At 40.4% G+C, this 22,747-nt stretch overlaps 1 protein-coding gene across 1 annotated transcript; it reads right to left on the bottom strand.

Moving 5' to 3' along the window:
• Positions 1-15,014: 15,014 nt before the first annotated feature.
• LOC138905913 (uncharacterized) lies at positions 15,015-22,320 on the bottom strand. The gene is made up of 3 exons (XM_070194425.1): positions 22,270-22,320; positions 21,383-21,833; positions 15,015-15,076 (listed from the first exon to the last, which is right to left on the bottom strand). Exons 1-3 carry the CDS (start codon positions 22,318-22,320, stop codon positions 15,015-15,017), a joined length of 564 nt encoding a protein of 187 aa, XP_070050526.1.
• Between the last annotated feature and the right edge of the window lie 427 nt (positions 22,321-22,747).

The raw sequence follows: 22,747 nt of genomic DNA, 5'->3' as shown, positions 1-22,747 counted from the left end.
AGAAGCGAGGGTCTGCGTGCACCTGCGACAGCGCAGGTGCAGAAACAAGCACGGAGAAGCGGAAGAAGGCAGTTGGGCATATCTTCGCAGAAGCGACCTTTTTGTCGCAGAAGCGACATCGCAGATGTGCATTTTCTTCCACAGATGTGAGCTCCTGTTGGGCAGTGGACATTAGGACTTCGCGGATGCACATTTTGGCTCGCAAAAGCGACCTCGCAGAAGCGCAAAGTCAGTCCGCAGAAGCAAAAACTGGACAGAAACTTAAGGACCAAAAATGGTCATTTCGCCATTTTCGATTGAGATTTTGGAGCTCGATTTTTTGGCGATTTTGGAGTAGTTCTTCATGACTTTGACTTGGATTTGAGCTGTCCGGAGGTCAATTCAAGCAAGAAGGTTATTTTGGAATTTCGACCTAATTTCAAAAAGGTAAGTGTCTTGCTTAACCTCGAGTGGGGGAATTACCCCTTAGGCATTGAGTCTTATGTTCCATTTGTGAAATGTGAAAAGCCATGTACGCGATACGTACTCGGGCTTATACATGCAAAATTCATTGAATTAAAGTCTTAGGCATTATTGTGTAGTAAATTGGGAAATTATGAAAAATTATTAAATCATCTGTTTGCCATGCCTAAATCCTTATTGTTGAATTTGTTTTTATATGATAATTTGATGTGATTGTTACTTGAATTATTTATGAAATTTCGTGAGTATTGCTGGTTTAATATTTCTTGAAAATTAATTTCAATATGAAATTTCTTATGCAAATAATTAATTTAAGCGAGCTTAAGAAGAAGTGTTAATATAATTATCTAAATTTGCATTAATGAAGGCTTTGATTTATGCTGAGTAATTTCTATCTCTATTGATTGTTTTGGGGTGTTATATACATTGTGTGGAGCCTTGGGCTATTTGTTGTGAAATTAAGTGATTTCGTTATATCTTTGAAATTTGGTTTTGGCCATTGGGCAAATTGTGATAAGAATTGATTTTCTTATGTTGCCGTGTTAATTTTCCGTGTAAATTATTGTGTTGTGCGAGTTTTTATTTTGAGGAGATAAGGTGGCATTTCACCGTTGATATTATGTGGGTATAACGGTGGCATTTCACTGTTATGTTTGTTAGAAAATTGTCTGGGCGGAGCCATAAGGGTGGCTATAGGAGAGATAAGGGTGGCAATAGGAGTGATAAGGGTGGCTATTGATATTGTCTAGGCGGAGCGATAAGGGTGGCTATAGGAGTGATAAGGGTGGCAATATGAGCGATAAGGGTGGCTATTGTCAGGGACGATATGTAATGATGTGGGGTTGTGGTGTTGATGATTTTCATGTGATGTTGTGATTTTCTTGTATTTATTTTTATACCTTGTGCAATTTGTCTTGTTTTTGGTAAATTGATAACAATCTGGTTGATGTTGAAATTGAGAGACTGTGGCTATTGCCAGGCGAATTATAAAATAAAATGTGGGAACAAGGTGCCGTGAGTAAATAATGGGGATATTTGGTACATGAATTGTCCGTGCAGTTGTGATATGAAATGAGGGCACGAGGTGCCGAGGAAATATGATGATTTAATTATGGGCACGAGGTGCCATGGAAATATATGAAAAATGGGCTGAGACCCGTGTTTACGAAAAATATGAAAATGGGCTGAGACCCGTATTTTTATGATTTTGAAAGGAGGTGTTACACGGTGACTCTTTAATCGAAAAAATTATATTCAAAATATTTATTTGAAAGGGTTTTTATTCAAGAAGAATTATATGAAAGAATTGTATTTGAAAGATATTTATTCGACGAAATTATATTTGAAAAAGAGTTTTATTCGTAAGAATTATATGTGAAAGATATTTAATTGAAGAACTTGATTTAATTGGGTGTAATTGTATTTATTAGTTGTTGAGCGATATTAAATGGTGATTTTTATTGTCTTACTGTGCATATCATTGGTTGTTTTATGTTGCCTTGATGTTATTTGTTTTCTATTATTTTGTATATTATATTCCACAGGTTATTAGACTAGTGAGTGTCTTGATTGTACCTCGTCTCTACTCCATTGAGGTTAGTCTTGATACTTACTGGGTACCGACCGTGGTGTACTCATACTACACTTCTGCACATTTTTGTGTAGAGCCAGGTACTGGAGATATCGGACTTGAGTAGAGTTAAAGCGGGATCGTAAGGATTCAAGGTAGAGCTGCTTGGCTGTCGCAGTCCCTTGGAGTCTTTTTATTTTATTGTACTGTTAATTTGTAATCAAACAGTATTATATATTCGGTCATCGTGATCATTTCATGTATTCAGTTAGAGTTCGTGACTTAGTACTATCAGTCTTGGGAGGTTGTATATTGTAATTATTTCCGCTATTAGTTTAAAAAACAAAAAATGGCTTCAAAAGGTAATTGAAATCGACTTACCTAGTCTTAGAGACTAGGTGCCATCACGACGCCTGTGGTGGGATTTTGGGTCGTGACAGTGTGGAGGCGTTCTTTTCTACCAGTTGGGTATATTTGTGCGATTTGAGTTTGGATCGGTTGTAACAGTTGACCTGACTATCACGAGGTTGAATGTGAGATTTGCAGACGAATTGAGGTATTATATAGTTTGTGTTACATGGGCTTGCGAAGGATTTAGTTGAATTTCAGTGCGGGATTCTGGCAGTAATAGAGTATGGGTATCGTGATGTTATTGACTATTTTGTTCTATGGCTTTGAGCCAAGTGGGAGAGTCAGCTATTGACGAGTTGTTTGCACGATTATGTGTCATATTGGTTTCGGTTCGGGGTATACTGGTGAATCAGTTATGACTTGCAGAGGTCGAGATCGAGGATGACTCGAGTAAAGGAATTTCTGGATACAGGTTGTATTACACTCTATGGGTATATGGGAATCATAAAATAATTGAGTGGTTATTCGCGAAGGATGTAGGGTACATGGAGCAGGAATTTTCTTGATTGCTTAGGAGTGTGGGCTACTCCCTTGGGTGTTGGTATACTAATGGGGCACAAGTCGTTCAGTTCGTTTGGTCGGTTCAATTGAGATTTGGGTAAAGTGGATGACTCTCGAGAATAGTTCTAATGTATTCAAGATTTATATGTAGCGGTATGGAATTTTCAGGATTTGTATATGGCTAGAAAATTGAGATTTATATTGGATGGTGTCGAGACTTGTGGCATTTTATACCATTGTGGATTATGCATTTCTGCGTCAAAGATGGTGAAAGAAATAGTTTTATATTCACGTAAGGTCTCTTTAGAGTGGGTGTCGCGGTTGTGGCGCTTTGGGGTGCTTAAGAGGGAAGTCAGCGGCTTATGGGACTTGGGGCGTTGTGGTTTTATACTAGGGTTTCTTGTGTGGTAAATTTTGGTTAAGGATCGTGGTGTTCCAGCAAGGAGAAGTATCAATTTGAAGGAAATTTGGAAGGGACTTGGAGAAATAGGAAAGCGTGGTAGTAGGTTGGATCAGCACAGTAATGGATATAATCGGTTCTTTGGGTACTTATGATGTGGTAGTCTCCACAGGTGTTTCGTGGCAATGCTCTTGGGTTTTAGCGACCTGCGTGGCTGTGTGAGTTAGAGATATTCCGTTCTGATAGCTTGGTATTGTGCAAATGGGTTTCAAAGAGTTCTCAATGGGTTTTACCACGGTTCGAGGAGTATATTTCCTACCGGCGTGAGGAATATGTTGCTTATTGGGATTTTATCCGGGATGAGATCAAATGGAAGGTTTCTGACCGATCGGGTATGTATTCTGCTTGTGACTTAGAGTTGATTATGATTTCGTGTGTTGTGTGGGATTGAGATTTGCATGTGCAAGGTCACGGGTCAGTTTGGAAGAGAAGGGTATAAATTCGTAGGCAGCATGGACGGTTTCAGATGACTAGGTAAATGATATTATTAATCGGTATGGCATGATGAGAGTATACATTTCAGAAGGGGCAATGTGTTTTGATTTATGGATACTTCATTGGTATTGTGGCACTCTTCTGGTTGATCGACTGTTGATATTCAAATTTTGCTTTGTGGCACGGAAGAATTATAGAAGTATTCCTCGTGGGATGATCGTGTATGGGAGATATGTTAGACATTCGGGCGGTGGAGTTGGGATCAAATATGGTGATTTGTGTGTTCTATGGATTTGGAGATTGGGAGTTCTCAAGAGAAGATTGTTTCATGGTTGTGGACTATGAATTTGTGGCCGAAGCTAGCCAGAAGATAGTATGTGTTATGATTCAGTCAATTATAGGCTTTCAGAGGTTTATTTATCTATTTGTGGGTGCCCGGAGTTGATTTGGGTGGTAGTCCCAATTAGGATGTGTATTCTATACCGTGTTGGATTGGTTGGCTCCATGATGCTATTGTTCATTCGGTTGTTGCTTAGCTTATTCGTGTCCTGAAATGATCTATGAGTTACTCTTCTATGCTACGAGGAGTTGTGATTCGTTGGTTATAAGCACACCTGGTGCGGTTCTATTTGGGCTTTATAGCGGAATTTGAGAGAGATGAGTAATTGAGTATTGCATGGTTGATGGCGTATGAGTTATGTTCTTTCGGGTTTTGCATGGCATTGTGTCATCTGTTTCTCTGTGGTTATGGTAATACACTTAATGTACTTGATGTCGGATTGCGCGTGGTTATTTATTTTGAGCATGGTGGCTGAGGTATTTCATATGGATCTGTGTTTGGATGGGGTCGCACATTGCGACAGAGTTATGTTGAGATATGATCCTAGGTGTTAGATTTGTGTGGTATGGTTCTACGGTGTGTGATGGGTTCTTAGCATTGCGTTGGTGTGGTACCCGTCGAGCTTGCGGGACAGTTCTCTTGTTTGAGTCATTTTCGTGATTGAGTTCATCTAGAATGTTGCTTATTGGTGCACGGATTACACGGGTTGTGGCTTTAGATAGTATTGGTGTGGCATGTCAGTAGAGTAGCTGGTATTTGATAAGATGAAGTTGTTAGATCTAGGATGGGTGCTATCAGATTTGATTGTGATATATTTGGAAGGATAATATCGAAAATCGTCTTAGAAATTTGCTATGGTTCTTGTCGAAGGAGAGGGAGCTCCACGACTGGTGGATCTGATGAATGGTTACGAGTATCTGCATGTTTCTTTCATCATCGGTAGGGTACACAGGTTTTAGAATAGAGTCTTGTTTGATATGAGGTTTATTACCGACATTGGGTTGTTTTGAGCAGCTACTGTGATTAGAAATCATTGCTTCGAGCATTTGAGCTATGTGGTATTTGAGTTTTTAGTATTTGAGTTATGGTTACGGCTTTTGGTAGAGCTTGTTCAGACTTATGCAGCATGTGGGTTGCGAGATTCAGATAATTCCAGATGCTGGAAAATTGGATTCTAAGGCTTATGGACTAGGTTGAATTGAGCAATTTCAGTTATGTTGTGTTATCGGACCTATATAGGATAGGGTGGCATGGGATCACCCCCGGGTACGTGCATGGTAAGGTTATACGGTGGTTTGATGGTTTTGGGAACAACTATTGGCACGTTCGAGGACGAACGTATGTTTAAATGGGGGAGAATGTAACGACCTGACCGGTCATTTTGAGCTTTTGCACGTCGCTCGGTAGTTTATGGGCGTGAGTAGCTCCGTATGATGTATTTTGACATGTGTGAATAGTCGATTTTGATTTTTAGCTTATTTGGGACTGATTTGGAAGAATGATTCTCAACTAGGGAGCTTTAAATTTGAAAAAGTTGACCAAGTTTGACTTTTTAGCATTTGACCTCGGAATTGGAATTTTGATGGTTCCGGTAGGTCCATTGGGTGATTTTGGACTTAGGAGTGCATCCGGATTGTGATTTGGAGGTCCGTAGTGGAATTTGGCTTGAAATGGCGAAAGTTGGATTTTTGAAAAGTTTGACCGGGAGTGGACTTTTTGATATCGGGGTCGGATTCCGACTCCGGAAATTAGAGCAGGTCCGTAACGTCGAATATGACGTGTGCAAAATTGGAGGTCAATCGGACGTGATTTGATAGGTTTCGGCATCGGTTGTGGAAGTTTGAAGTTTCAAAGTTCATTGATTTTGAGTTGAGGTGTGATTCATCATTTTGATGTTGTTATGTGTGATTTGAGGCCTCGAGTAGGTCCGTATTATGTTATTGGACTTGTTGATATATTCGGATAGGGTCCCGAGTGGCTCGGGTGAGTTTTGGACGAGGTTCAGATCATTTCATTGCATTTTTTAATTTTGCTAAGCTGCTGGTTCTGGTGTTCCGCACTTGCTACTGGTATTGCGCAGGTGAGATAGTCGCAGAAGCGTTAGTGGAGTCGCAAAAGCGAGAAGAGGCAGGATGCGAGATTGGAAGCGCAGGTGCAAAAATCTTCGCAGAAGCAGAATTTGATATCTGCAGGTGCGGGTGTTGCTGGGCAAGGCTGTTTTCGAAGAAGCGAAGTTTTTACCGCAGAAGCGGTGACCGCAGATGCGATGAATTATCCGCAAATGCGGAATCGCTGGGGCAGAAGCTATATTATCGAGGGTTTTGGTTCTTTCATCATTTTGGGAGCTATGGAGCTCGGATTGAGACAATTCTTCAGGCAAGTTTCACCATATGAATTGGGGTAAGTGTTCTCTACTCGGTTTTGGTTATATTTCATGAATCTATCTTCGATTTTAGCGTTTGGTTGATGAATCTTAAAGAGGAAATTGGGGGGTTTTGGCCTAAAGTTTCATAATATGAATTTTTGAGTTTTGAACATTGAATTGGAGTCGTATTTGTGTGAAACTAGTATGGTTGGACTCGTAATTGAATGGGTAGTTGAATTTTGTAAATTTTGTCGGGTTCCGAGGTGCGGGCCCGGGTTGGGCTTTTGGCTGAGTTTGGGCTTTTGATTCAAGATTTGATTTTTTTATCGGGATTTGTTCCTTTAGCATTGTTTGATGTATTTGAGTTGTTTTTGGTTAGTTTTGAGCCGTTCGGAGGTCGGAACGCGTGGGATGGCATCTTTGGAGCACCGATTGGCTTGCTCGGCATTGATATTGGCTTGTTCGAGATAAGTAACTCTTCTAATCTTAGTGTTGAAGGTATGAAACCCCGAAATACGTGTTGTGTGATTGGTATTGAGGTGACGCACATGCTAGGTGACTGGAGCGTGGTCGTGCACCAAGTGATTTGGGACTCTGATGTTTTCATGGCATTGTATAGTAGTCTTATTTTGTTAATATCCGTATTTTCACCATGCGAAAAAGTAAATGAGCTGTCAATCATGCTAGATATCATGTTTAGGCTTTATGCCGATACTGTTGGGACCCCTAGTGGTCGTTTCTTTCTATCATTCCACTGATTTCATTGATATTTCGTACTCAGTCATATTCATGCATTCATATCATATCTCAGTCTCAGTTGTTATTTATTGATACATCATATTAGTGTTGTCGGGCTAGTTTCATGACATTGCGAGCCTATGAGTGAGACTGGAGAGATTGATGACTGCGTGAGGTCGGGGGCCTATTTGTGAGGATATTGATACTATAGCACGTGAGTTATCTGTGCAGCACGTGAGTTGTCCGTGCGGATCCAGATATTGATATTATAGCACATGAGTTGTCCGTGCGGATTATAGCGCTTGGGCTGTAGGAGCCCCTCCAGAGTCTGTACACCCCCAGTGAGCGTGGTTGATTATATTAAGGGATGGATCTTCCCTGGACATGGATCTTATCCGAAGCATTTATATACCTGGAGATGGATCTTCTCCATGGGGCCAGATTGGCCTTCCTCGGTACTAAGTGAGTGATGGTCAGTGATGTATATATTCCGGGATGGATCTTCCCTGGGCCGTATGGGCCATCCGAGTGGTTGAGCATGATGAGTGGAAAGTGTGAGACAGTGAGATTGAGTACTCTGAGAGTGTGAGTACATGATTCATCTCTGAGATACATGGCATTGGCATGCACACACGATATACAAGCATAGAGATGCATTTTTCCTCATGTTGTACGGTATTACGTCATCCATGACTTTTTACACACATTGATATGTGGGCATAGAGAGGTATTTCACACTTGTTATCTGGACAAAAAATGAAACATCTTATTTATTGTGGAAAGGATATTTAGAAAAATTACAGTTTTCAAACTTACTCGTATTTTTGGCATTTTCGGTAAAAGATTTGAGTTTTCACTAACATACTTGAAAAGCATGACTATTTTCTGGAACTGTGAACGAGCTAAGCATTTTACTTCTGAGATACATCTTTTATTACTTGTATTATGTTGTTATGAACTGTTGTGGGATATTGGTATTGGACCCGACCTTGTGTTAGCTCGTCACTACTTTCAACCTAAGGTTAGGTTTGTTACTTATAGAGTACATGGGGTCGATTATACTCATACTACACTTTTGCACCTTGCGTGCCGATGTTGGTTGTTGATGTTTCTGTGATCGATGTGAGCTGGATTGAATATGTACTTGCGTCCGGTTGTAACTGCCTCTTGTTCGTGGTAGCTTTAGATCTGTAAAAATCTGTTTATGTACTTTTCAAACAGACAATGTATTTATTTCATTTCAGCTTTGTAAATTCTATTCTTAGAAGCTCATGATTTGTACTACCAGTTCTTGGGGAATGTATTAGATTCAAATAATTTCTTTACTTAATTACTTTATTGATTGTTATTGGAATTGGTTAGTGGTTAACTGGCTTACCTAGCGGGTTGGGTTAGGTACTATCACAACTAGTTAGATTTTTGGTCGTGACAATAATGAAGTAAATCTACATGCTGGAGAAACAAACGTCACAAAAATCAGTCAATATTGAAAAAAAAATTATTTTTTTCTTTTTGAAGAATGTTTGTTTGACGAGTCAATTTGTATAAATAGACATAAAAAAAAAATAGCAAAACTTTGGCTATACAATTGCTATCATTAATGTCAATTTAGCACCTTCTAGGAATTGAAGGATATAAGCTGAAATCTCTTCATTTAGCAGCAGTCAAGCCAACATTGCAAAGGTATAAAACTTTTTTCGTTGAATAATATTAGTTGTGAATCATTAGATTATATGAAAGGTTTTTTTTCTCGAATTTCAACAAGAGGGATATTAGTTTCTAATTGATAATTTCTATATCGATTTTCAAGTGTAACAAAATGTATATTTAAAAAAAAAAATTGGTATGACGTGATTTTAAAAAAAATATAAATAAATTATTTCGAAATGGGATTATTTTTTAAAATATAATATAATTTTAAAAATAAAAGGATAATATATTTTTGAATTTTAGTAGAGAGTTTTTAAAATTATTATAATAGAATTCATATTATGGATAAAATCAAGTAACCAAGATCTTATCGAATATTTACATAAATATCTGGGCAGATTTATATTTTACTTTTTATAGCTGATATACATAGATGATATACCGATAACACGTGATTATATACATATTACATATGAATTATATTATAAATTACATATCCTTTAATTTTTTAATTTAAGTAGTTGGGTGAGCACCTATTTAGGTTGATTAGATAAAGCAAAAAGAAAAATATGAAAGAATTTCAACCAAAGGCTAAAAATATAAATAAATTTCTTTTGTTGACAATTTCAATTATAACTCATCTTTTTATAGTGAAATAAATTAATTTTTGTAACAAAAGAAAGGAAAACATAAAAAAATAAGATAAAAGAAAATAAATTTAGAAAAAAATAGATAGGAAATCTAAAAACCAGAAATAAGAGATGACAACGAATTTCTTCTTCTACTTCATCTTTGTTGAGTATATAAATTTTGGAAGTTGATCTCATCGATTTCAAATATATATTTTTTCAACTCAAATACATAGATTATAATTGGCATGACCCAATTTCACCTATAGGTCATGATGACGCCCAACACTTCAGTTAGGCAAGCCAACTTAATAAATTAAGCATATATTGACAAAATTTAAAACCAAAAAAAATAAAATAAAATCCAAATTCTATCAATGTGTGTGCCAATACCTGGTGTCACAAGTGTATGAGCATCTAGTAGATTATACAAAGCCTCAAATACTTTCTGAAATAAAAATAGACATAATGGAAAATACAAGGAGAGATACTAGTAGCTGCAGAACGGCTCAGAAAGGCAGCTCACCACTTGTAACGACCCGACCAGTCATTTTGAGTATTACAACCTTGCTTCCCGCTTTACTGCTCAAATTATACTTTACAGTTATTGTGTGAATTGCCGGAGTAAATGGTTGTCCAGTGAGGTTTTGGAATGAATTGGAATACTTAGTTCCAAGGTTTAAAGCGTAAGTTAAAATAGTGACCGGATGTCGACTTATGTGTAAACAACCCCGGAATGGAGTTTTGACGATTTCAATAGCCCCATATGGTGATTTTGGACTTAGAGCGTGTCCGGATACGTAGTGGAATTTGGCTTGAAATGCCAAAAGTTAAATTTTTGAGAAGTTTGATCGGGGGGTTGACTTTTTGATATCGGGGTCGGAATCCGAATCTGGAAATTGGAATAGATCCGTAATGTGAAATATGACTTGTGTGCAAAATTTGAGGTCAATCGGATGTGATTTGATGTATTTCGGCACAAGTTATAGAATTTGAAGTTTCAAGGTTCAATGATTTCGAATTGAGGTGTAATTCGTCGTTTCAATGTTGTTAGGTGTGATTTGAGGCCTCGAGTAGGTCCGTGTTATGTTATGGGACTCACAATCACTCGTGTCACTCGGGCATACCTCACAATCACTCTTACCACTCGGGCATACCTCGCAATCACTCTTGCCACTCGGGCATACCTCACAATCACTCATGCCTCCCAGTCACTCAGCACTCGGCACTCGTACTCAGTAGGTACATGCGCTCACTGGGGGTGTGTACAGACTCCAGAGGGGCTTCTTCAACCCAAGAGCTATAATCTGCACGGACAACTCACGTGCCATAATAATAAAGTATGTTGCAGGCGGGTTGCCCCGATCCACATTTATCCTCACAAATCTGGCCCTCGGCCTCACTCAGCTATAAACCTCTCTAGCCTCTCGGGCATTTCAGTAAAACAGGGCATTCGGCCCAAAATATTTATATGCATCAAAATAGAGTCATAAAACTGAGTTATGATATGCAATAAAATAAATATGACTGAGTATGAATTTTTAATTTAGCACAATAATTCACAGCAATATGACCTCTGTGGATCCCAATAATACTGGCACATAGCCTCAACATGATTTTTAATATGCTTTTCAGCTCAATTTCTTTAACACATAAAACCGCATGGAAAATGCCACGGTTATTTAACTATAAAATTCCATATAACAATTATGTCACAATTTCTATAGTGCACGCCCACACGCCCGTCACCTAGCATGTGCGTCACCTACCAACAATTCACAAAATACATCTATTCAGGGTTCATACCCTCAACTCCAAGATTAGAAGAGTTACTTATCTCGAACAAGCCGAATCCAATGTCGAGTAAGCTAAACAATGCTCTAGAAATCTCATTATGTGCGTATCAACTCCCAAACGGCTCGAATCTACCATAATTAATTTTATTCAGTCCATACAATTCATAGGAATTAATTCCATATCAAAATGCTAATAATTTCCACAAAATTCGAAATTACGCCCCCAAAAATCACCCATGGGGCTCACGTCTCGAAATCCGACGATACTTACAAAATACGACAACCCATCCAATTACAAGTTCAACCTTACTAATTTCATTGAAATCAGACTTCAAATCGGTATTCAAACTTGAAAATTTCGTTTTGTGACATTATAGAAATTTCCTTCTATTTCTCTTGAAGATTCAGTAATCTTACACCAAAAATGAAGATGAATTCATGGAATATAATCACAAGGGAGTTAAGAACACTTACCCCAAGTTGTGTGAAAAATTTCCTCTCCAAAATTCGAAAATGGGTGAAAATGTTGAACCCTTGAATTTTAAGGTTCTGCCCAGTCGATTTCCGCATCTGCGGACAAGATTTACGCACATGCGCATCCGCTTTTGCGGACAAAAATGCGCGCCTGCGGAAACAGCCAGCCTCCCAAAACCTTGCATTTGCGGCCCTTTTCTCGCATCTGCGGGCTCGCAGATGCGCTTTCCCTTTCGCACATGTGGTCGCCTCATGCCAACCCCAGTCCGCATCTGCGCAACACTTTCGCACCTGCGGCCTCGCAGATGCGGCAAATTCCTCGCACCTGCGAGAACTGCCCAGTCCCACTCTTGGCCACTTCTGAGACTGATCTCGCGCACATGCGGCTTCGCACCTGGGATCAAAATCTTCGCAGGTGTGATCACACCAGTAGGCAGCAGTTCCAACATTTCCTTAAGTCCAAATTTTATCCGTTAACCGTCCGAAACTCACCCGAGGCCCCCAGGACCTCAACAAATTGTATCAACAAGTCCCATAACATAACACGGACCTACTCGAAGCCTCAAATCACACCTAACAACATCGAAACGACTATTTACACATCAATTTGAAATCATTGAACCTTGAAACTTCAAATTCTAAAACTTGCGCCGAAACTCATCAAATCACGTCCGATTGACCTCAAACTTTGCACACAAGTCACATTTCACATTACGAACCTATTCCAATTTCTAGAATCGGATTCCGACCCTGATATCGAAAATTCATCTCCCCGGTCAAACTTCCCAAAAAATTTAACTTTCGGCAATTCAAGCCAAATTCTACTACGTACCTCCAAATAATTTTTGGAGGCTGGCTGTTTCCACAGGCGCACATTTTTGTCTGCAAAAGCGGATGCGCAGGTGCGGATATCGACTGGGCAGAATCTTAAAATTCAAGGGTTCAACATTTTCACCCATTTTCGGATTTTGGAGAAGAATTTTTCCATACAACTTGGGGTAAGTGTTCTTAACTCCATTATGATTATATTCCATGAATTTATCTTCATTTTTTATGTAAGATTATTGAATTTTCAAGAGAAATAGAAGGAAATTTCTATAATGTCACAAAACGAATTTTTTTAGTTTGAATACCGATTTGGAGTCAGATTTGAATGAAAATAGTATGGTTGAACTTGTAATTGGATGGGTTGTTGTATTTTGTGAGTTTTGCCGGGTTTCGAGACGTGGGCCCCACAGGTGATTTTTGGGGCGTAATTTCGGATTTTGTGGAAAATATTAGCATTTTGATATGGAATTAATTTCTATGAATTGTGTGGACTGAATCAAATTAATCGTGATAGATTTGAGCCGTTCAGGAGCTGTTACGCGCATAATAGGATTTCTGGAGAATTGATTAGCTTGCTTGAATTTGGATTCGGCTTGTTCGAGGTGAGTAACTCTTCTAATCTTGGAGTTGAGGGTATGAACCCTGAATATATGTATTTTGTGAATTGTTGGGAGATGACGCACATGCTAGGTGATGAGCGTATGGGCGTGCATTATAGAAATTGTGACATAATTGTTTCTGGAATTTTTTAGTTAAATAACCTTGGCATTTTTCCATGCGGTTTTATGTGTTAAAGAAATTGAGCTGAAAAGCATATTAAAAATCATGTTGAGGCTATGTGCCATTATTTTTGGGACCCACAGAGGTCATATTGCTGTGAATTATTATGTTAAATTGAAAATTCATACTCAGTCATATTCATTTCATTGCATATCATAACTCAGTTTTATGACTCTATTTTGATGCATATAAATATTTTGGGCCGAATGCCCTGTTTTATAGAAATACCCGAGTGGCTTGAGAGGTTTATGACTGAGTGAGGTCGAGGGTCTGATTTATGTTGCATATTTATTGGATCGGGCTGCACGCCGCAGCATGTTGCATGTTTATGGGATTGGGCTGTACGCCGCAGCATGTTTGATATCGGCCGAGGGCATGATTGTGAGGATGAGTGTGGATCAGGGCTGCCCGCCTGCAGCATACTTTATTATTATAGCACATGAGTTGTCCGTGCAGCACGTGAGTTGTCTGTGCAGATTATAGCGCTTGGGCTGTAGGAGCCCCTCCGGAGTCTGTACACACCTCCAGTGAGCGCAGGTACCTACTGAGTGCGAGTGCTGAGTGCTGAGTAACTGGGAGGCATGAGCGATCGTGAGGTATGCCCGAGTGGAAAGAGTGAATGTGAGGTATGCCTGAGTGGCAAGAGTGATTGTGAGGTATGCCCGAGTGGCACGAGTGACTGTGAGGTTTACCCGAGGGGATGTATATGAGTGATGTTCTGCCTTAGGGGTTGTTTATAATTTTATCACTGAATTGCATCGCATTGGCATGCACACATGACATACATGCATAGATATGTATTTTTTCTCATGTTGTACAATATCACATCATTCATGATTTCTTACACATTTTTGACAGATAGACATACACGGGTTATTTGGAATGAAAATGAAACATATTATTTATTATTGAGAAGATTGTTTTTTGATAAATTTATCGTTTTCAAACTATTCATATTATTGGCAACTTTGGCAAACGATTTGGGTTTTCACTGATGTATTTGAAAGGAAAAACTATTATTTTTGAAATCATGATTTGGCTAAGCATTTTATCTCTGAGTTACTTCTGGTATTATTTACTTTATATTATTATGAACTGTTGTGGACTATAGGTTATGGACCCGACCTTGGTGGAAGCTCATCACTACTTTCAACCTATGGCTAGGTTTGTTACTTACTCAGTACATGGGGTTGGTTGTACTGATACTACACTTCTGCACATTGCGTGCAGATGTTGGCTGCTGTTGTTGCTGTGCTCGATGACTGCGGGACTTGAAGATGTACTTGCGTTCCTGTTGTAGCTGCCTCTTGTTCATGGTAGCCTTAGATTTATAAAAGCTCTGTTTATGTATTATTCAAACAGACTATGTATTTATTTCATTTCCGCTTTGTATACTCTATTCTTAGAAGCTCATGATTTGTACTACCAGTTCTTGGGGATTGTACACGATTAAGACCTTTATTCACTTAAATTGCTTTAATAATTATTATTGAAATTGGATAGTTGGTAATTGGCTTACCTAACGGGTTGGGTTAAGTGCCATCACGACTAGTTGGATTTTGGGTCGTGACACTACTATGCCCCTGGATAGTGTGGGTGTAAGACGATAGGTCCCCCACTATTACTTGCTTCAGGTCCTGCACAAAAAGTGCAGCAAGTGTAGTAAGAGTATGTAAACAACTTGTACCCAGTAAGTATCAAGCCTAATCTCAAAGTGGTAGAGACGAGATGGCCGACTTTGACACTCACTATGGGTCAATAATAATAATTGAAATACAACTAGGATATTTATATCAGTATGATTTACAGAATTTACAATAATTTATTTAACCAACGGAAATAATCAAATTCCTTCAAATGCAACAATTCTCAATATATTAATTAAATTGCTTCAATTCAAATAATTTCCAATTTATCAATTAAATCTCATTTATAGGAATAACAATTAATTCCTTAACAAGCAGGCATAATAATTCATTAAATTCCAAGGATTCTTAAATTTATCAATTGGCTTCGCAAGCTAAAATAAGCTATTAAGGTATCGTGTGATTATTATTATTAAGCACGATTTCTGTCGAGGACATACGGCCCGATCCAGAGTGTCGTGTACACTGCCGAGGGATGTGCGACACGATCCATAGATGCATCTATCCTGCCGAGGCGTTCGGCCTGCTCCACAAGAAAGGAGGACATTTTCTTATGTACCTCCGGAAGGAGAGTATATTTATTATAAGATAAATTCGGGAGGAAGAATAATTTCTTTTAACAATTAAATAATTTAAACAGAAAATCAAGCATATGAGATTTCCATCCTTTAATATCTTTATCTAACAATTCACAATATATTCATATATGTCAATTAATATTAATTAAACAAAGAATACAATTTGCACAAGTAATTCATGGTTTGAGTCCTAAACTACCCGGAGTTTAGCATTAATAGTAGCTACACACGGACTCTCGTCACCTCGTGTGTACGTAGCCCCCGCAATTAGCAATAATCATTCAATTTAATCCCCTATGGGGTAATTTTCCCCTTATAAGATTAGATAAGAGACTTACCTCGTCTCAAAGTCCACTTTCCGATTACCACGTCACGTTGAATTCTCAATTCGACACAGAAAATCCAAAACTATCCAAACATTATACAAAATAATTAATACATGTTAAATGATTCGAAATTTATGTATTATATAAATTACCCTATCCAAAATGGTAAAATTCCTAAAATTCACTCCGGTCCCAAGTGCTCGGATTCTGAAAATATTCGGATGAAAACGTTAACCATAATCTCAAGAACTTAAATATATAATTTTTACCCAATTCCATAACTATTTTCGTGGTCAAAATCTCACTTTTATAAACATCTAGGTTTTTCATCTAAATCTTTGATTTCTAAGATTTACTAGTTATAATCTACCTATAATCTATGTATTTAACTCAAGGTATGTAGAATTAACTTATTTTCAAATTGCTAGTTGAAACCCCCCTCTCAAAAGCTCTGAAATCGCCCAAATGTGGATAGAAAACGGGCAAAAATGGTGAATTCCTGTTCTTTTAAGCTTTCTGCCAAACAGGCCTTTCGCACCTGCGGAGGTTGGAACGCACCTGCGGCTCCGCACCTGCGAAAATCCTCGCAGGTGCGAGTTCCACTCACCTGGACAATTCTCGCATCTGCGCATCTAGCCTCGCACCTGCGCGTTCGCAGGTGCGCCCAATATTCCGCACCTGCGATGGCAGGCCTCCCATTCCTTTTTCGCTTCTACGAAGAAATCTCGCATCTGCGAGTGCTGCGCCTGCGAGCTTCTGTCGCATCTTCGAATGTCGCACCTGCGACTGGCCAAGCGCAGGTGCGATTCTGACAGTAGCTGGGAGCTTCAGTTTTGTCTCCCAACTTCCAACTTAGTCCGAGCCTTGTCCGATTGAAACTCGGGGACCCCGAGGGCCCGCCTGAACATACCAACAGGTTTGAACTTATAAAACGGACTCGCTCGAACTCTCGGAATGCGTAAAACAACATCAAATCTAAGAATCATACCCTAAACCAAATTGATTCAAACTTAAGAATTTCAAGTTCTTCAATTTACTTCCAATGCGCCGAAATATACTTAAACTACTCGGAATGACACGAAAATTTGCGTGCAAGTCTTAAATCACTATACGAAACTATTCCCAAACTCAGAATTCCAAACAGACTTTAATTACTCAAAATCCTACTCCAAACCAAATTTAAAGAATTTTAAACCTTCAAATAGTTGATTTTTACTATTAAGCGTCAAAACGCTCCCGGGTTATCCAAAACCCGATTCGGACATACCCCCAAGTCCAAAATCATCATACGAACCTATTGGAACCGTCAAATCCCGATTCCGGGTTCATTTTCTCAAAATGTTGATCGAAGTCAAACTTGTCCATTTAAAGCTAACTTAAGGAACCAAGTGTTCTGATTTCAACCTACACACTTCCAAATCCCGAACCAACCATCCCCGCAAGTCATATATAAATAAAAGCATGTTCGGGGAGTTTTATTTTAAGGAACGGGTTTCTAAAAGTTAAAATGACTGGTTGGGTCATTACATTCTGCACCTCTTAAACAAACGTTCGTCCTGGAATGGGTTTAGAATAATACCTGGAGTGCTAAATAAGTGTGGATATTTGCTCCGCAGGACCTCCTCGGCCTCCCAAGTCGCTTCCTCGACTAGTTGGCCCCTCCGCTGGACCTTTACTGCATAAATCCTCTTGGACCTCAACTGGCGAACTTGTTTATCAACAATGGCAAATGGCTCTTCTTCATAACCCAAATTTTTATCTAGCTGAATTGTGTTGAAGTCCAACACATGTGATAGGTCAGCATGATACTTCCGGAGCATAGATACATGGAAAACCGGATGAACTCCCGATAGACTGGGAGGCAATGCAAGCTCATAAGTGACCTCCCCAACTCGTCTCAACACCTCAAATGGGCCTATAAACCTTAGGCTCAACTTGCCCTTCTTCCCGAATCTCATAATTCCCTTCATCGACGAAACCTTAAAGAGAACTTTTTCACCTACCATAAATGATAAATCACGCGCTTTCTGATCCGCGTAACTCTTCTGTCTTGACTGTGCTGTACGAAGTCGCTCCTGAATTAACTTTACCTTTTCCAAGGCATCCTTTACCAAATCAGTACCATATAACTTAGCCTCACCGGGCTCAAACCATCCGATACTTGAACGGCATCGACGGCCATATAAAGCCTCAAATGGAGCCAGGTCGATGTTGGATTGGTAACTATTATTATAAGCAAACTCGGCCAAAGGCGGGGAACGATCCCATTGTCCTCCAAAGTCAATCATATATGTCCGTCAGTCTGCGGATGAAAGGTTGTGCTGAGCTCTACACGGGTCCCTAATTCACTCTGTACTGCTCTCTAGAAATGTGAAGTAAACTGAGGGTCTCTATCTGATATGATGGAAATTGGCACACCATGCAACCGAACTATCTCTTGAATATAAATCTGGGCCAACCTCTCTAAAGTATACGTAGTCACAATAGGAATAAAATGTGCTGACTTGGTCAACTTGTCAACAATCACCCAAACTGCATCAAACTTCCTCAAGGTCCGCCGCAACCCAACTACAAAGTCCATAGTAATTCGTTCCCATTTCCACTCTGGTATGGGCATCTACTGAAGTAGGCCACCTGGCCTCTGGTGCTCATATTTAACTTGCTGGCAATTTAGACACCTAGTCACATACTCAACTATGTCCTTTTTCATTTGTCGCCACCCATAATGCTGCCTCAAGTCACGATACATCTTCGTAGCACCTGGATGTATAGAATACTGATAACTGTGTGCCTCCTCTAGGATCTTTTTCCTCAGTTCATAAACATTAGGAACACACAGACGATCCTGGAGTCGCAAAACACCATCCGCACCAATAGTAACTTCCTTGGCACCACCTCATAGTACCGTTTCTTGAAGAACCATTAAGTGTGGATCATCATATTGGTGAGCCTTGATCTGCTCAAATAGTGAAGACTGAGCTACGACACATGCAAGAACTCGGCTGGGCTCTAAAATATCTAGCCGTACAAGTCTGTTGGCCAAGGACTGGATATCCGACGCTAATGGACTCTCTTCTGCTGAAATGAAAGCCAAACTACCCATACTCTCCGCCTTTCTACTCAAGGCATATGCAACTACATTTGCTTTACCTACATGATATAGGATGGTAATATCATAATCTTTTAGTAATTTCAGCCATCTGCGCTGCCTCAAATTTAGGTTCCTCTGCTTGAACAAATGCTGCAAACTGCGATGATTAGTATAAACTTCATAAGATACCCCATAAAGATAATGCCTCCAAATCTTAAGGGCGTGAACAATCGCAGATAACTCCAAATCATGTACCGGATAATTCTGCCCGTGGGGCTTTAACTGACGTAAAGCATATGCAATAACTCGCTCTTCCTACATTAATACACAACCCAAACCGATGCGTGAAGCATCGCAATACACTGTATACATTCCCGAATCAGAAGGTAACACTAACACTGGTGTTGTAGTCAATGTTGTCTTGAGCTTCTGAAAGCTTGCCTCACAATCATCAGACCATCGGAACTGAACACCCTTCTGGGTTAATTTAGTCAAAGGTACAACAATAGATGAAAAACCTTCCACGAACTGACGATAATAACCTGCTAAACCCAGAAAACTCCTAATCTCTGTCGTCGAAGTGGGACGATGCCAATTTTGAACTGCCTCAATCTTTTTGGGATCAAATTTAATACCTTCTCCCGATACAATATGTCCCAAAAATGCTACAGACTTTAGCCAAAACTCACATTTAGAGAACTTAGCATATAGATTTTTTTCCCGCAATGTCTGAAGCACTACTCTCATATGTTGCTCATGTTCCTCCTTGCTGCGCGAGTAGATCAAAATGTCATCAATGAAGACAATGTCAAATGAATCAATATATGGCCTGAATACCCTGTTCATCAGATCCATAAATGTTGCCGGGGCATTAGTTAAACCGAAAGACATTACCAGAAACTCATAATGACCATATCTAGTACGGAAAGTAGTTTTCGGAACATCCGAATCTCGAATCTTCAACTGATGATACACCGACCTCAAGTCGATCTTAGAGAACACCCTAGCACCCTGCAACTGGTCAAATAGGTCACCAATACGTGGCAATGGGTACTTATTCTTAATAGTAACTTTGTTCAATTGGCGATAATCAATACACATTCGCATTGTGTCATCTTTCTTCTTCACAAATAATACCGGTACACCCCAAGGCGATACACTCGGTCTGACGAACCCTTTGTCTAGTAACTCTTCAAGCTGTTCTTTCAACTATTTAAATTCTTTTGGAGCCATGTGATACGGTGGAATAGATATAGGCTGAGTATCTGGAGCCAAGTCAATACAGAAATCAATATCATGATCAGGTGGCATACCTGGAAGATCTGAAGGAAATACATCGGAGAACTCCCGAACTACAGGCACTGAATCAATAGCCGGAGTCTTTGTGGTGGTATCCCGAACATAGGCTAGATAAGCCAAACAACCCTTCTTAACCATGTGTTGAGCCTTTATAAAAGAAATAACCCGATTAAATGAACTAACCGACGAACCCTTCCACTCCAGCCTAGGCAAAGATGGAATAGCCAAGGTAACAGTTTTGGCATGACAATCTAGAATAGCATGATATGGAGATAACCAGTCCATACCCAGAATAATTTCAAAATCGGTCATCTCGAGCAATAAGAGATCTGCTCTAGTTTCATAACCACAGAATGTAATAATACAAGACCGGTAGATCCGGTTCACAATAACAGAATCGCTTACAGGAGTGGACACATAAACATGAGTACTCAAGGACTCACGAGAAACACCCAGGAATGGATTAAATAGAGATGACACATATGAATACGTGGATCCTAGATCAAATAATACTGAGGCATCTTTGCCGCAAACAGAAATAATACCTGTAATCACAGCATCTGAGGCCTCTGCATCTGGTCTAGCCGGAAAAGCATAGAACCGAGCTGGAGCGCCAACTGGCTGGCCTCCGCCTGGCTGACCTCCACCTCTAGGACGGCCCCTACCTACTTGTCCTCCACCTCTTTGTGGTCGGACTACTGGTGGAGTAACTGGTCCGGTAAGCATAGGCTGTTGACCCTGCTATACTGGTCTACCCCGAAGCCTGGGGAAAAACCTCCGCATGTGATTGGGATCCACGCACTCGTAATAACTCTTCGGTGTGATGGGCTGCAGACTAAGAGTCTGGCCCTGTAGACCTGAATACCCACTCGGAGGACCCTGAATAGCTGGGGGCAGTAAGAACTCTCTGGTATAGCACTGAGATAAGGTCGCACTGGAGTACCCCGAGGAGGTGGTGGTGCTGGAAATGGGAGTCTGCTGGACTGCCCCCTCACGAACTGACCTCTGCCCCCAGATGGAGCACCTCTGAACTCTCCAGAGTACCTGAACCGCTTATCTCTCATAATTTGCTCTCGACTCCGCTGAAGCACACCCGCAATCCTCCGGGCTATCTCCACAACTAGCTCATAAGAAGTACCCATCTCAACCTCTCGAGCCATAGCGGCATGAATCCCAGTATGTAAACCGGCTACAAACCTCCGCACTCTCTCCACCTCAGTAGGGAGTATCATAAGTGCATGGCGAGATAATTCAGAAAACCTCACCCCATAATCGGTCACTGATATCTGACCTTGTTGGAGTTGCTCAAGCTGAAAGCGCAACTCTTCCCTCTGGGAGGGTGGAATATATTTGTCCAGGAAGATACGGGTAAACCTGTCCGAAGTCATAGGAGGAGAATCTGCTGGTCTGCCAAGAACATAAGACTGCCACCATATACGGGCTCTGCCCTCTAGCTGAAAAGTAGCAAAGTCTACCCCCATGAGACTCCAATATCCTCATATTGTGAAGTATGTCCCTGCAACGATCAATGAAGTCCTGTGGATCCTCATGTCTCTCACCCCCAAAGATAGGAGGATGTAGTCTAGTCCATCGGTCCAATAGTTTTTTAGGATCGGCGGCTACAGCTAGCCTGGGCTCAGGTGTAGCTGCCGCCACTGGTTGGGCTCCTCTCACGGGTAGTGCACCCTGGGTCCTATATAAAGCAGCTACCTGTCCATGAGCCTGCGCAGTAGGGGTCTGTGCTCCCCCGCCCGCCTGCGATGTGGCTGGGTCTGCCGGAAATAAACCGGCCTGAGTCATATTGTCCATGAACCGCAACATACGACCCATGACATCCTAAAATCCCGGTGCAGATGTGAAATCCACCGGAGCTGGCTCTGCCACAGGCACCTCATCCTGTTCCTCAACAATGGGGTTCTCTACTGGACCCACTGGCGGCATAACTGGGGCAGTCCTAGGACGTCCTCGTGCTCTACCACGGGCCGGTGCCCTCCCTCGGCCTCTAGCAACTGGGGGAATAGCTCTTCCCTGGTCTGGAACCTCATTCAAGCGCGTTCTCACCATCTGAGAGAGAATAAGATAAGGACATTTAGAACTACATCAATTGCACATTGGAATATGAAGAAAGGTAATTTCCTAACACCCAATGGCCTCTCGAAGATAAGTACAGACGTCTCCGTACCGATCCGCAAGACTTTATTAGGCCTGCTCATAACTTGTGAGACCTAGGTGAACCTAGTGCTCTGATACCATGTTGTTACGACCCAATTTTACCTATAGGTCATGTGAGTAGAAAGACCTTCCTATAGCATGAGAGGAAAGAAAATGAAGTAGGAATGCATATACACTTCCCGTTTCTCCTTCCATC

This window comes from Nicotiana tomentosiformis, chromosome 2 (assembly GCF_000390325.3).
Source record: "Nicotiana tomentosiformis chromosome 2, ASM39032v3, whole genome shotgun sequence".
NCBI lineage: Eukaryota > Viridiplantae > Streptophyta > Magnoliopsida > Solanales > Solanaceae > Nicotiana > Nicotiana tomentosiformis.
Note: the sequence above shows the minus strand (reverse complement) of the source record. Positions and strands in the feature narration are given on the sequence as shown.

Bases quoted from the DNA above. Each gene is read 5' to 3' on its own strand.
- LOC138905913 (XM_070194425.1), bottom strand. From the start codon at position 22,320: ATGCCGCCAGTGGGTCCAGTAGAGAACCCCATTGTTGAGGAACAGGAT. The intron at 21,834-22,269 runs GTGCCTGTGGCA...GCTACTTTTCAG, and splicing joins TTGTTGAGGAACAGGATGAG to CTAGAGGGCAGAGCCCGTAT. The intron at 15,077-21,382 runs GTCAGTTCGTGA...CTTTTTGTGCAG, and splicing joins TGCTCCATCTGGGGGCAGAG to GACCTGAAGCAAGTAATAGT.